This window comes from Trichomonas vaginalis, chromosome I (genome assembly GCF_026262505.1).
Source record: "Trichomonas vaginalis G3 chromosome I, whole genome shotgun sequence".
Taxonomy (NCBI): Eukaryota; Parabasalia; order Trichomonadida; family Trichomonadidae; genus Trichomonas; species Trichomonas vaginalis.
This window is the reverse complement of record NC_067203.1, coordinates 8,965,301-8,980,768: the sequence shown is the minus strand read 5'-3', so window position 1 is coordinate 8,980,768 and position 15,468 is coordinate 8,965,301. Positions and strand designations below refer to the sequence as shown.

The following is a 15,468-nucleotide window of genomic DNA, read 5'->3' as shown; positions in this document are numbered from 1 at the left end:
AGTGCTATTTATATGGAAATAACTAGCAGTACGTAATTCAAACACAATAATTTTTACTGTATTTAGCTAAATTTAGGTTTTTTCGAAATTGAATGAGAATCAATTTCCATAAAAACTGTTCCCCATATTAGAAATTTATGGTGTAGTGCCTAGGAAGCACTCAACTTGGTTTTCATTATTGTTAAAGATGAAAATTATCTTTGAAATTCTGAAAATAAATCATAATCAAGATGTATTTATTATATTTTACACCATTCTTGAATAAATGTTATATTTTTACTACGAAAAAACGCATTTTTCCGAATAATAAAATTACAAATATTATTTTGGACGATTAAAGATAATTATGGATGAACATATGCTCTAGAAGCACAAATGAGGCGTATATCTTATAATTTAAGATTCAGATTATCTTGTTTTATATGTGAATTGCTTCATTTATAAATTTTGTCATATTTTCTAGGATAACAGAATACAATTCTTGATTTTCTGAAAATATTTGGTCTGATTCCTCAAATTGTTCCATGACTTCGTCAAAATTAACGCATTCTCTTACAAATTGAATATTTTCGTTATTAACTGAATCTAATGATATATCAAATAGTCCCAAAAAGTTATTTTGGAACTCAGCAGAATCAATATCCATCATTTTTGAAATATTAGTACATAAATCTGTAAAAATCCAAAAACTTGTATGAGTAAGCGTGGACCTCATTAGTAATAGCTTAATACCAGACATTACAAGTGGTATTGAGGACGAATCGATAGTTCCTCTGAGAATACACTCTAATTCTTCAGATTCTCCTATTTCATTAAGATAATCATCAAACCATGTAATCAGAAAGTCAAGGACTTCAATAGTTGCCTCATCTGAGTCATTTGTTAACCCCAAAATGTCATCTAATCTGATACTTTCTGAGATTTCTTCGTGAGTGGTTTGATCAATAACAGAAGCCATAAAATGAAAAGCATTATATGCTAAAGGCTGTCGCTGATCAATAACTTGAAAGATTGGAAGAAAATACGCATTTCTAAGAATTTGTCTAAGATTTTCAAAATTTTTGTATATTATATGGAGAATCTCGAATGTTGCTGGTGTTGAAAGATAATCTTTTACGTCCATAATACTTGGTAAAACAAAATCCGCTAATTTGAGATTGTTAGGGAATGTTTGAGTAAGTTTTAAGTAAAAATCTAGAATTCTATGTGATATTTGTGGTGTATCTGATATTTTTGCACAAAAATCTTCTAAAGGAAAATTATCAATTGGAAATTCACTATTTATTGATTTGGTTATAATGTCTATGCATAGTATTGTTAGATCTTCATCTTCGCATTCGATAAATATATCCCATAACTTTGAGAATAAAATATGTAAGCTTTCTAATGTGCTAAGTGACATATTTAATGAACTACTGATGAACTTTATTGCTATTGGTTGATATGTTGTCACTAACAATTGTTCAAGTACTACCGGAATTTGAAATTGAAGATAAATTTGATTTATTTCTGAAAAATCAATCTTTAAATGCTTAAATTTTGATTCTGATGAATCAAATATTTCTATTAGTTCGGATAATATCTGTGATATGCTATCAAATTGTCCGTTAATAAAATGATTGTGAATTTTTGTGCATTCTTGTTCAATAAATTCTATTGAGAAGTTGAAAGAAAACATTTCTACTGATAATTCGTTCTCCGACTTTACATGTATCGGGGTAATCGATTTCATCTCATCCAAATCTTCATTTTCTTTATACATTTATGAACTAGAAACTTTATAATAATGGTAATTTATATGAAAAATAGTGATCTATACAAATAATTTTTTAATATCTATACAACATACAAAATAATATATAATCAATATATAATTAACCATTGCGAGTACCAAAATTAATAGGTGCTGCAAGGTTTTTCATCTTCTTATATGCCTTTTCAGGGAATATCTTTCCGCAGTAATCCTCATGAATCGGTCCATTTCCACAAATTAAACCTGTTTGGCACAAAGTTCTTGCAACAGAATGGCATTTGAACAAACCACTTTTACAAGGAACTTTAAACTCTGTGAGGTCATCGAAGTTATCAACCATAGCTACGATATCCATCCTTGGATTGATCGATATCACTGTAGGTTCGATGTTTTTATAGTGATTATAATAATATCTTTCTACACATGAAATTCCAGGTCCAGAAACTGCAACAGCTTGCATTCCTGTTTTCAAAGATAATATTCTTGCAAGTCCACCACCAAGAGAATGTCCTACTATTAAAGCATCCGTTGTATTAGTAATATTCACGGAGTTTATGTAGTTCTCGAAAATTCCAACATATTTATCGATCAACGAAAATTCGTGGAAAATGTATCTTGGTAATGACATGAAAGAACCGATAACTGCTTTTGAAGAAAGCGCAAATGTTTGGACAAGTGGAGTAACTTTCATTACAGCATCGATTAGAACAGTTCCGATCCATAACTCGACATCAGCCAATACATCAGTCATTGTTTTTGTTCCTCTAATTGAAAAAACTGTCAAATTCAATGACTTGATTTGATAATGGCATAATGAGCACTTATTAAGAGCATGCGGGAATGGACTCTCTATTTCCACGAGATCTTCAACATAGTCCGATCCGAAGTATTCTTGAAACAATAGACCTTTTAGCTGTTTCCTGTCATTTGTATAATAATAAGCTGAATCTGCCAAAGTAATTACTTGTTCTGTTGTTAGTCCTTTCACTTGCATGTAACATAAAGGGTCAAGTGTTTCTCTGAACCCAACTGTTGATATATTTGCCGCATTAATTATTGAGGCTGCTGCAACTGTTGCGTTTGGCTGTGAATAAATCTTGATTTCATCTCTTGTTAAATCAATGTTCAAAGAGAAAACAATTGCAATAATTATATAAGCAAAAATAATAGCAATAATTAAAGTAGTGATAACCATACTAGACTATCTAACAACCTTGAAGTTCTTCGACCATATTATTGCATCATTAACATATTTTCTGTATTCCTGAGTTATTCTAAGATCTTCTTTTTCATCATCTAAAACAGACATTGTAATTGGAGGACCTTTTTGTCTTTTGATCCAAAAGAAAGGAAAAATCAGAAATGTAGATAAAGGAGCAACAATTATTATATATACAATGAATGTGTAGAAGAACTCTGCAATGGCTTCTTTTCTTCCTGATGCAGTGGAATAAACAACATAAACAATAACTGCAATTAAAACAAAAATTGAAGCAGTATTTCTTGAAAATATAGCTTCAAGAACGATTCTTACTGGATCTTTAATGCATTTCCATATATTATCTTTCAATGGTTCCCTCAGATCAAGTTTCACTGTGAATTCATGAGGTTGATTAAATACTTGAGTTGTATTTAAATTATTTGGTGGTTGTTCGTCATCATTTATTTCAGATAATTCTTCTTCTTGATCATTGTTGTCAACTTGGTCGTTGTTATAGTCAGTTTCGCATGAAACTTTTTATTTCGGAAATAATATAAAACAGCTTGATACAAATGCTGTCTTGTGTATAAAGCATTTAAGAAAGGATCATTATAGTCGTTGATTTCTAAAAATCTCAAGCGACATGACTTGAAACAACTGCAATAAGCATGAATTGAGTACAAAATGATAACAATGAAATATTTCACTGGTGGAAGTATAACTGCGAATATGTATATCAATAATTCAACACCTAAAACGAAGGATTCTGTAAACATTGAAACAATTAATACAATTATAAATACAACGAAGAGAAAACCGAGGAAAATATCGTATTTTCTTCCAAGATGAATGTATTTATGCTTAATAAAGTTGCCCCACTTAGTAACTTTGATAATTTTGGTTCCCAAAATTTGTAACGATGAAAGTGGAGATTTTCGATTGTATACAGCAAATTTAAACCACTCATGAACGGCAATTGTCATAATATTAACGAAGAATAGACTGTATAAAACGATCGGAAGTAAAACAAAAACAAATAGAATAGGAGAGTTGGCTAAAGCGTACAAGCCCATTGTTGCAAACATAAGGATCGTATTGAAAAAGAAAGCCAGAATAATTCCAACTCCGATTAAATCCCATAATACTAAAACAATCTTTGTAAATATACTAACCTGCTTTAAGAAGGCTGCAAACCACTTCAGGATATTCCAAAGAATGCTAATGCATGGAGTTTCTCTAAAGCCATTTTCCATATAACTAGAAGATAGGTCTTCAAGACGTGGTATGCAAAGGATTAGAGAGGCGTCGTGGAAAAACTCTGCGTTCTTGTAATTAACTGTCGCAATTCCTTGTTCGAATAAACGTTGAAGCAGCGCAGCATGTGCATCTGAGCCTAGTGAGCATGTATATGTATATTTGTTAATGTTTGACTTGTTTCTTGTTCTTGTAAATGTAAACGTTTCGTTTTTGATTTCTAATAAAAATTCATCTGGATCTCTATCTGTAAAAACGACGTCAAGCTCTTCTTCTGTAATTTTGAAATCCTTTGGATCAGTTTCATAATGAAAATTACAACAAGAAGGAGGTGATTCTGTCATAAAATCAATGAAATTTCAACGTATTTTTTTGGAAAATTCAATCAAAATTTTTTATCTGCTTTTGATTGAAATCTAAATAAAAAAAATTGCGATCACATATCTCTTACGATTGCCAACATATAACGATAATATAATGTTAGGATGCAGGTGAAAGGTTCATGTTTCCTTTTGACATAGTTTCTAATCAAGTTTGTTAAGGGTTGACCGACGTCCATTCAATTTTTGAGAGGGTATTCAAAATTTATTGATATTAAGTATCAAATATCTCGTTATCTATGATTTTTTTAAACATGCTTGTTTCAGATTATGTTTTAGCATAATGAGAAGTATGGAATGAGAATGAAATTTCGGTCAATAAACTGTTCTATAAAAGTTTCAAAAATTTTCAATTTTTTTTTCGATTGGAAAAATTTTTTATGGAGAAATTTTTTACAGACATACTTTGGAATTTTTAGATAAAAATAGTGACATATCATGCATTATTGTACCTTTGATATAATGCAACAGATAAATCAGAAAAATAATGAGGTCGAAAAAACTCAAAAACGTTGACCGACCTCTTTTTATCAAAACACCGCTACACATCATAGATCATTTTGCAACAGCGCTCCTCCGCTGATTCGACATATTTAATAAATTAGCAAAAAAAGAATAAATCGTACAATTCGAATAGTAAAATAGAAAGAATGAATATTAGCAATTGTGTTTTTGATGATTAAATGTTTGAAAAACATAATTTGAAAATAAATTTTTTTGATTTTTTTCTATAAAAATTTTCTTTCTTTTTAAAAAACTCCTCCATTTTGGAATGTTGACAGGATTACAAACGGCAAAAAGAATTAATTATTGCTAAATATATTATTGTGCCCTTCCAGATTGAAGCGTTTTGCAAAATGAGAATAATATCCCAAAGTTTTTGTGTATTAATCTTATAATCAAAATATTGATTCCTAAGACCATAAATCCATGTGGAACAGATTTAATAGAATCGTAATTCACGTTGAATTATTCAGATGTTGAAATCTGATCAATATCTAAATATACAGATATTATATTCAAATAGTTGTTTAAAGATGAATAAATCCTTTTTATAGATATGAATATTTTGCCATAAAATGTATATCATTCCCATTATATTTATTTCGGTAAAATTTATTGGCACTATACACAATTTTGGAAAATTGAATATCATTTTACGACATATATAGTAATTTAATAAATGATCAAATTGCCAAAATCGTGAAATCGATTTCTAAAGTTGCTCAAAAATCGGAATACGTACAATTAATAGTATCTTCATATGATGTTATTTGATTTGGTATACAAATTTTTTTCGCCGACATACCTTCCTGAAAAGATACGAACGATTTTGTTAATTTTTAAAAGTTTGACATTGTTTATCTTAGTAAATGAATATTAATTCTATTTTTGTAGAAATTATCATAAAAAACTGTTTTGTAAAATTCGATTTCAATTGGAAAAAAGTAAAAAAAGAAATATGCATCAGAAATGAACCATGTTTAGATGGTGTCTAAATATTTGCTAGCATTGATTCTAACAACTGAGTTATAATACCGAAGCTTATGCGCGAGAATTTCAGATATTTAATGATTCATCATCCAATTACCATTCTCTGTATAAAAATAGGAGATTAAAATTTTCATTAATACTCCTAGTAATTTAAAAATAATAAAAATTCTTTTGATTTTTCAACATAATGGAAAAAAATATTAAAAATAATCGAACAAATTAGTAAACAAGACATTTATTTCACAATATTTCTCAATATTTATAACGCTTACTGCGAGAATTCTAGTCAATGTATTTCATTCTTGGGAATAAAATAAATAAATTTGGTATTTTAATAGTTTGAAGCAACTACATTTAAAGAGGTTGCACAGGTGTTTTGCAGACAAGAAATAATAATCGCATGGGATTTGTAAATTTTAATTATATGAAATTGATTTAGACAATCGCGGTTAACAATAGAACAGTCTGCAAACAAATAGTATGGAAATCATTAACAATATGCAAAATCTAGAATGGATTGATGTTTATTGTAAATTTTATTCAATTACGGTAAATTTTGGAATTTTACGTGCTAAAATATATTGCAATCTAGGATTTGTAGTATTTGACACTAAAATAACGAATATTTTTGCTTGTTTTCTCGCATAATTTTAATATGATTGTAAAAAATTATGAGTTACGATCCTGAAAATCAATAATTTAACACCTCTCGACGAACCCTTTTAAATGGACACAAGTCAATTTTTTTGAGTTTTCGAGGGTATTTTACCAAGGCTGAAAATGTAAAAATCGGGAGGATTACGTCCTCTCAATTTAGGTCGGTCAACCCTTAATAATCAAGATATATTAAATTTTTTTACCAATCATCAATGAGATCAATTTTGACTGAATGTCATTTAGTAATATCATCAGATTAGAGCGACCATTGCATTCAACAATAAATTATTCAAAAAATATTGAGCGAGATTTCTCGGATAATACAAAATCACCCGGTATTATGATACATCTGTGATATTATTCATTCATTTCGATCCGACTGTAGAATAATAACGAAAAAATGATGTACGTTATCTGTATTAGCAATCATTACCGATATTAATCTATTTGTTCCTTCATTTTATTTATAAAATTATACTGATCTTAGTAGAATCATACTAATCGGCTAAAATCTTGACAAAATTCTTTACTCTCTTGTCGACAAGAAGATAATTCCAAAAATATGGGAATATATTGGTTGATTTATATACTTGAATAATAAATTTAAATTGATTCTAGAAATTTTTGACCTAATTCGAGAAATCAACATAAATTTGATGGGTATCAGTAATTACAATGGAGTTATCTTCTGACATTTTTCAAAAACCTGTAAAGGATTTCTAAAGGAAAGATTTATTTTCAATTATTTGTGGACTTTTTATCAAAACAAACAAAAATTTTGTAAACTATTCAAATTTGATGTGTTTTTAAAATTTTTAACGTCTAACAGTTTAATTAATGAGTACAAAGCGCTTGCGCATATATAAAGAGTATCCTGATAAGAATCCTGTTGATGTGGCATTTGAAGAATCCCTTACAGCCGCAGATATTATTCCATTGCTTAAAATTCAAGAAACTAATATCGCTTCCAATAAATATGGACTAATGATTCAGTCTAATCAGTCAGGAATCAAGTGGATTCCTGATGATATTGCATTTAAAAAGCTTTTGATTAAAAATACAGATTCAATTTTTGCCGAACCTCTAGTAAAACTAATTAACGTCATACTTCCTGGCAACTCATCGGAGTATATTGCATTAGAGATGAACGCTCCTTCAGAACATATTACAGAAAAATGTTGTTTATTCTTTAATATTTGGCCTCATCAGGTTTGGAATATTTTCATGATGGAGAATAACCAGAAGAGGATGTTTATTCCAGGTGTATCTTTGGCCGAACAATGCCCTACTGTGAAGACGATTTTCCTTAGGCAAACAAACTTTTCACCTTTAATCACTACAAAAATTGCATATCCATTGCACATCTACTTAGCCCAATACAGAACAATGATAATCAACAAAGAACTTGTTCTATCCAAGAATGATATTAGTTTCTTAAACGGTTTCAAATGGTTCCAGGAAAAGGATGAAAAACTGGCAATTTCAAAATCTAATTCAGAAAAAATTAACGAGTTCAATAAACTCACAGCTCTTAATGGCTTTGGAGCAATGAATTATCATTGCAGGATCACATTCATCGAAAAGGAGAATGTTTCTGATCAGGTATTGAGGATTATTTCAATTACAAATCAATCAATTGCATGCTATGTTGATTATAACTCCGATCCAGAAATAATCTACTCGTTTTCGACAATTTTTGGATTTGCAGTCAACGGCCCATATTTAAGAATTTTCCTTGATGAAGAGGGCAAATCATCTTGGTGCATTTTCAATAACAATGCACGTGAGATGTTGGCAATAATTGAGTCAAATATAGGAATGAAAAGTGTGACTCCAAGACCATATCAGCAAACTACAAGTATCATTGTTTCAACTCAAGTAGTTGAAGAAAAATCACCATATAGAAAACCTTTTGAAGTTTTCGATCCAAATGAAACAATAATTGAATGTATTCAGAATATCAATAATGCAGTTGCATCCTACCAAGATTCCGCAAAGTCTGGTTCATATTCAATTGATAATGTGAGAAACAGAATAAGTTTGAGCTCAATGATTGACGAAGCAAAAACCATATCTTTGGGTGAAGATAATTATGGAGATTCTCCTTACATCCATTTGATTAACAATATCGAAAACATTATTCAAGAAGTTAACAAACCAATGAAGCAAGAAAGATATATTTCGAAATTGGAAGAAATTCACAATGAAAGTTTAGATTTCATCCAGAACAGCAACAAACAGTTTTCAGAAATTAGACTTAGTGATGAAGAAGTTAATCCATCTGAAATAAGCTTCGATGAACAAAGCGATGATGATATTGAAACTCAAATGATTTTTGGAAATTCCAATAACATTAAGAACATTACAGTATCTGTTTTCCATGAACCAAAAGCATTGAAGAAACTTGAACTAAAGCCATTTGAGCCATGCAACATGAACTTTGATGAATTTAAAGAAAAAACGCCACTTTCAATACCGCCAATTAATAACTCATCTAATTTGAGCAACAATAGTTTAATCCTTAATACTTCTAAAGAAGTTCAGCCGAATTCCCCTTCTGAACTAGACACTCCAAAGAACTCATTTATCGCTGAAGAGTCCAAATCATCAATAATACTTCCTCCTCCTTTGGAAACTGAACCTCTAAATCTTCCACCAAATAATGAATTTTTCACTCCAAAGAAAACAGATAATGAGGCTCTTGGATCTTATTCTGCTATAGAAAATCCATCACCAAAACTCTCTGTGCCATTAATGAACGAACAAATAAAGATAGTTCAACCTAAGAAGCTTGAAAATTCCCAAGAAAAAGTAATTAAAGTTCAAAAAGTAAATCAGAGTATTAATATAAAAGGTGAATTGTCTGATGTTGATTCAAAGATCCAAAAAATTAATGTAGCTCAACCGAAATCAGAAAAAGATGTCCGCCTTGCTGCAAATTCTAATGCTGAAGTCAAAAATAATGTTCAAATGATTGAACGCCAAAAAGTAGAGCCCAAACCTGCAGGAAAAGTTTCAGAAGAAAAAATTAAAAATGGGGAAACTGAATTCTTAGTACAAAAGGTTCCGGCAGATGAAAAAGCTTCTCAAAATTATGAAACAGAAGCATTTATAAGGAGAACTCCTCAAAATTCTGTGGATCAATCCCAATATCAAACGATTAATTCTCAGCATTATCTTGCAACTGCGCCATTACCAATAAATCCATCATCAAGCATTGGAAATCAAGCCATTTATCCATGCCAGCTGATGGAAATGCCACCGCAAGCCCTGATCACAGCCGATGGAATTCCAATTCCATATCAGCGTCAGGTTCCAATGCAATATGGCATGTATCCTCCAGTTGGAATGCCTTATGGCATGCAAATGCCCCAAAATACCACTCCACAGTCTCCTGTTAATGTAAGAGTTTGCATTGATAATAGCAAGAAAAATAGATTAAATAAAGCAAGAGAAAAACTCAAATTTGATGAAGAAAATGATAGTGAGTACGAATATTCAAGTGATGATGAAGAATCAGTTGATAAGAATGCTGCAAGAAAGAGAAGCAGCGCTGCCAAGCCTTCACCTAAAAAGAAATCACTGAATACTGAATCTCTCACACTACCTGAGCTTCTAGATGAGGTTGAAGAGAGTGTTGATTTGATTCAAAGATCAATTGAAGTAGGAGGAAATGTAAAGAATGACCAGAAAAATTTACTCGCCTTAATCAAAGAACTCAAACAAAGGGCAAATTCTGCAGAAGATGATGTAAAAGAAAGTTTGGAAAATACAATTTTCTCAGCTGAAAAAATTGCTACTACAAAGTCCTTAACAAAAACAAAGATTACTAAATTATCTGCAGAAATTCAGACATCTATCAAAGATTTGAGAAAAGATAAGAAGACCTCTAAACTTTCTTCTGTTAATCTTAATGCTTCGAGAAAAGCTTCATCAGCTCCAAAAGAGTTTATTTATGAAGATGCAGAAACTGAAATTGCAAAGGCAACAGCCCAAAAGCCAAATATCGATCTTCAAAATTCATTGAGTAGTCTTGCAACTTCAATTCTCGCAGCCACGACAACATTTATCAAAACTGATTCATAATTTTACAATTAAATTGGATCCTTTATTTTATATAATACTAAAAAATATATTAATTCTAGAATTGTAAATGTTTTCCTATATATAATATATATGTGTTTATTTCTTAAATTTTAAATTATCCGTTTCCTTAAAACTGGAGCTTACTGAGACCTTAAATTTGAAAATTCGATGCTATCGCATTTCCCAATTTCGATATTATATCGATAAAATAAAAATTTCAAAAATATTCTTTTCGAAAATATGATAACATCGTTTTAAACTATAGTATAACACTTCAAAGCTACAGTATCTGATATTGCCTTAATTATATTTTTGGATTTTTCAAATTGTGGGGGAAAAAATTGAAAAGTGGGAAAAAAATGAATTGTGTATAAAAGGGGTGTAGTAGCAATTGCTTTTTTTTGACGCTTAAGCTCTAAATTCAACTCTATTGTGTTTACTTTCACACATTTGTATATCTGTTGATGGTAAAAAAGGGGGTTGGCGTCCTAAGGCGTCCTAGTGTAAATTTCTCAAAATTGTGATATTTACATCACATTTTTGAGAGGTTTATGGGCGTCCTAAGGGAAAATTGAATAGCTAGGGCGTCCCGAATTTTCATTCTAAGATTTAAATATATTATATACTTAAGTATAATACAAGCAATATAAAAATTAAATTTTTATTATGTTAACTTATAAGAAATTTTTTTGAATTATCGTTGATTTATTGTAATCTTTCCAGGCTATACTTTTGAAATCAACTTTACCTGTCATACGCATTAATGTAGTAGATGTCCAGGTGTAGCTATTATATCCCAGTAACATTGGTATTTTATCATTGTAAGATATCAAAATGAAGCGTTTTTTCAGATATAATTTTTCGTAAATTTTTCAAAAATAAGATGGTAAAAAAGCCTCGACTTGCTCGAAAAATAACAATTTTTTTACTTGTAAAAATAACCCTTTTACAGCATGGGCAGCTATTCAATCACTATTTCTTTTTCTAAAAGTATATTTTTCAAAAAAAATTAAGATCAAATTCGACAATTTCTTGATGAAAGCAAAAATATTACACATACTTCTAGATGCATGGGATAAAATATGCAATTATTCAATCAATTCGCATGATTTGAAAAAAAAATATAAATTTGATAAAAATGTAGAAATTTTTTATTTTTAACTTGAGATTCGATTTTTTTGATCCAATTTGTGAATTTTTTTTGATCGGAATTTCAATTAATTTGTTGATCAAAAATGACCTCACAATGTTTGATCATAAGTGAAGTCATCTTCATGGGTATTTAGAAATTCCAAGAGAAATTGCTTATTTCTCGCAGATGTAATATCTGAGAAAATCGAATTTAAATATTCATAGAAACCCAAATCATTCTCCGGTTCGAATAATTCATCTGTTGCTTTTTCTGTTTTTTCTATGAATTTTAATAATTTGATTAATAAATCTTCATCAGGAAGAATTATTGCTGCATTTGTGATAAAATTCCATATTGAGGTAATATGGCAATAATTACATTTATAAAATGTAATTTTATCCAAAATTTTTTGGCAAATTCGCATAATAGCATTAATATTTGAAGCTGAGATTAAACCTGTGATTACTTCTGTAACTTTTGGAAAATCATCGCAATTTAATATCTCTTTATATTGAATTGAGAAATAAAAAAAATCAAATGGATTCATTTCTTCAATTTCAAGGAGATTGTAAAAATTGATAGAAGTGTTATTGCAACAAATTGTATTTGCAGCAAAAAATATCATTTGCTCGATTCCATTTTTGGAATAAATTTGCTGGAACAATGTTAAATTAAAACAGTTGCTTAATTTTTCTTCATTGTTTTCATAAAAAAGTAACAAGTTTGCAACTGAAATTTCAAAATTTTGATAATTGCCAGTTATTTCAGTAAATATATATATTTGCTTTTCTTCATCTAAAAATGGCAAATATTGATTTGCAATATTAACTAAAGTTTGGGATAAATTGTTCCAGTTTGATTTTACAATTTGTGAGCACATTATGTAATATGTAAATTTATCCGCTTTGTAGGAATTTAAAATTGTTTGTTGTTCTGTTTCAGTTAAATTACTGAATTTTTCAAGATTAATATTGTGATAAAAAATAGAATCCTTGAAACATTCTGATATCTTTTCAATGTTTAAAACGGATGCTAAAAAATGTAAAAGAACTTCATCAGTCACTGTGATTTTTTTGAAAAATTTATCCCAATTCAAGCATCCAATTGATCTTTCTGTCATTGTACTTATGCATTGATAAAGTTGATTTAATGAATCCGAAGAATAATCATTATGCTTGACTAGTTGAGTTAGTTGATACAGACTGTCGTCAGCCATTTTAAAAAAATGAATAAAATTGTATAGTAAATTATATTTGTGAAATTTGTGACGCTACATTCAATCTAAGACCAATATCTCAAAGAATTCCTCATTTAAGTATTACTTTTCATTGTTTTTTAAAAAATATCTTTGCTTATTTGTTCACTTTTTTGACATTTATTATATGCTTTTTATCATATTTCCGATGATATGAATATATATTCTATATAAGAATGACGCTACATTCAATCTAAGACCAATATCTCAAAGAATTCCTCATTTAAGTATTACTTTTCATTGTTTTTTAAAAAATATCTTTGCTTATTTGTTCACTTTTTTGACATTTATTATATGCTTTTTATCATATTTCCGATGATATGAATATATATTCTATATAAGAATGACGCTACATTCAATCTAAGACCAATATCTCAAAGAATTCCTCATTTAAGTATTACTTTTCATTTTTGATTCAATTTTCGAACGGTTTTCGTAAATTTTGCATCATTTCATTTTTTAATGGGAAAATCATCTATATTTAATCAAAAAAGAGCAAACTTTACAGACGAAAATAAAATATTTATCAGGGAACAATCTGATAAATACCAAAAATCAACATCGAGAGATGAAAAAACGAATATAATCAAACAAGTTCTTCAATATTTTAATATTAAATACGCCGAAAATGAATCTAAAGCTGTCAGAAGATATTTTAGTTATATTGCAGTTAAAAATATTCCCGCAGTTACTGGAAAATATCCTGATACAATTGTTCGCAAAGATATGCTTTATTCGCATGATCATACAAATATTATTAATTCAAATAATATTGAACGTTACTACCGTTGCATCGATCATTCTTGTCAAGCACGTTATTTAGTTAAAATTGAGAACAGTTCAGTTTCCGAAGATTTACAAAAGGAACATATACCCGAATGCAGACAATTTAAAAAGTTACAAAATGAAAAAAATGATCTTCATAAATCAATGACTCTGACAGAAATATACAATAAGGCAATGGCAAAATTTTCTGAAGACAACGGCACTTTTCAGCAGATTAAAAAATTTATGACAGAACTTGCTGTTGGTACTGATGAAAACCCATTAATTAAAGATTCATTGGTCAGGGAAGTTTATAATAAGTCCAGAAAATTTTCTGTTGGAGAAAAAATTACAGACGATGAAATTGCTAATTTTTGTTTAATAAATGGCGAGCAGTTTTTCATTGGCCATGATTTTCAAGCAAATTGTGAGACGATGTTTTTTGGTTTTGAGAAGGCAATTCAATTTGCAAAAGAAGCCACAGATTTATTTTGCGATGGAACTTTTAAAATTACACCAAAACATTTTCAAAAAGGACAGATGCTAACAATTATGATTTGTGAACCTTCAACAAATCAATATCTACCACTTTTATTTATATTCATGAAAAACCGCACATTTGAATCTTATAAGAAGGCATTTGAATATATTTTTACTGTCAAGGGTATTCAATTTTCAAAGCTAATTCAAATTCATTGTGATTTTGAAAAGGGAATGATAGAGGCACTTCAACAAATTTTCCCTAAAGTCCGTATAATTGGATGCCTATTTCATTTCAAACAAGCTTTACACAGGAAACTTGTAGCACTTTATACAAAAAATTTCAATACTTTACAAAATTCTTTATTTAAGCTATATTCTATTACTCCATTCATGTCTCATGAAGAATTTGTACTTACAATGCATATAATTAATCAAAATAAAGTTGATTCGATCAAAGATTATATTGATTATTTCAACAAAGTTTGGTTGCCGCACTACAATTTAATATCTCAATATAATAATGCAACTGCAATATTCACTAATGATTGCCTCGAGAGTATGCATTCAGAATTTTCTTCGTTAAAACATCCAAACATTTATGAAGCTATTAAGAAGATATCTCAAATCCAATTAGATAAATATAACGCCATCAAAAATAACCAGAAGATCGAGCGCCATATAAAAACCGTTATCACTGATAGCTACAAAAATTATATTCTTGACTGCTTTCAAAAAGAACTTGAGAAAACAATTTTTTCTATCAAACAATACAACGTAAGTGATCTTTCTTTGGCTCAGAACGAGATTTCTCCATATGGTTCCATAGAATCGAGTTCATTGTTCGAAAATATTCCAGTTCATGATGCAGATATACTCAAATCGATCGATCTAACAGATAAAGATACAATGATCACTAAGTTTATTAATGAAAAAAGAGAAAAAATTATGGCATTATTTAATGAAACATTAAATCATCCAGATTTTAATTCATCCACTCCAATTCAAACT

The 15,468-nt window shown here is 29.4% G+C and overlaps 5 protein-coding genes across 5 annotated transcripts, besides 2 other annotated features; 2 read left to right on the top strand and 3 right to left on the bottom strand.

The window, feature by feature from the left end:
* Window positions 1–418: 418 nt before the first annotated feature.
* Window positions 419–1,762, bottom strand: TVAGG3_0954970 (uncharacterized protein; the record flags this gene model as incomplete). The annotated part of the gene is made up of 1 exon (XM_001316038.1): window positions 419–1,762. The coding sequence occupies one exon, from the start codon at window positions 1,760–1,762 to the stop codon at window positions 419–421; it is 1,344 nt and encodes a 447-aa protein (XP_001316073.1).
* A 112-nt stretch (window positions 1,763–1,874) lies between these two features.
* TVAGG3_0954960 (lipase (class 3) family) lies at window positions 1,875–2,948 on the bottom strand (the record flags this gene model as incomplete). Its single annotated transcript, XM_001316039.1, has 1 exon — window positions 1,875–2,948. One exon carries the CDS (start codon window positions 2,946–2,948, stop codon window positions 1,875–1,877), a length of 1,074 nt encoding a protein of 357 aa, XP_001316074.1.
* Window positions 2,949–3,415: 467 nt separating this feature from the next.
* On the bottom strand, window positions 3,416–4,552 carry TVAGG3_0954950 (lipase (class 3) family; the record flags this gene model as incomplete). The annotated part of the gene is made up of 1 exon (XM_001316040.1): window positions 3,416–4,552. The coding sequence occupies one exon, from the start codon at window positions 4,550–4,552 to the stop codon at window positions 3,416–3,418; it is 1,137 nt and encodes a 378-aa protein (XP_001316075.1).
* A 198-nt stretch (window positions 4,553–4,750) lies between these two features.
* Window positions 4,751–6,911: a mobile genetic element.
* Window positions 6,912–7,576: 665 nt separating this feature from the next.
* On the top strand, window positions 7,577–10,839 carry TVAGG3_0954930 (uncharacterized protein; the record flags this gene model as incomplete). Its single annotated transcript, XM_001316041.2, has 1 exon — window positions 7,577–10,825. The coding sequence occupies one exon, from the start codon at window positions 7,577–7,579 to the stop codon at window positions 10,823–10,825; it is 3,249 nt and encodes a 1,082-aa protein (XP_001316076.1).
* Window positions 10,840–11,291: 452 nt separating this feature from the next.
* Window positions 11,292–15,468: part of a mobile genetic element that runs on past the window's edge.
* TVAGG3_0954920 (MULE transposase domain-containing protein) lies at window positions 13,675–15,465 on the top strand (the record flags this gene model as incomplete). Its single annotated transcript, XM_001315884.2, has 1 exon — window positions 13,675–15,465. A coding segment is annotated over one exon (1,791 nt), but the record flags the coding sequence as incomplete, so codon positions are not given.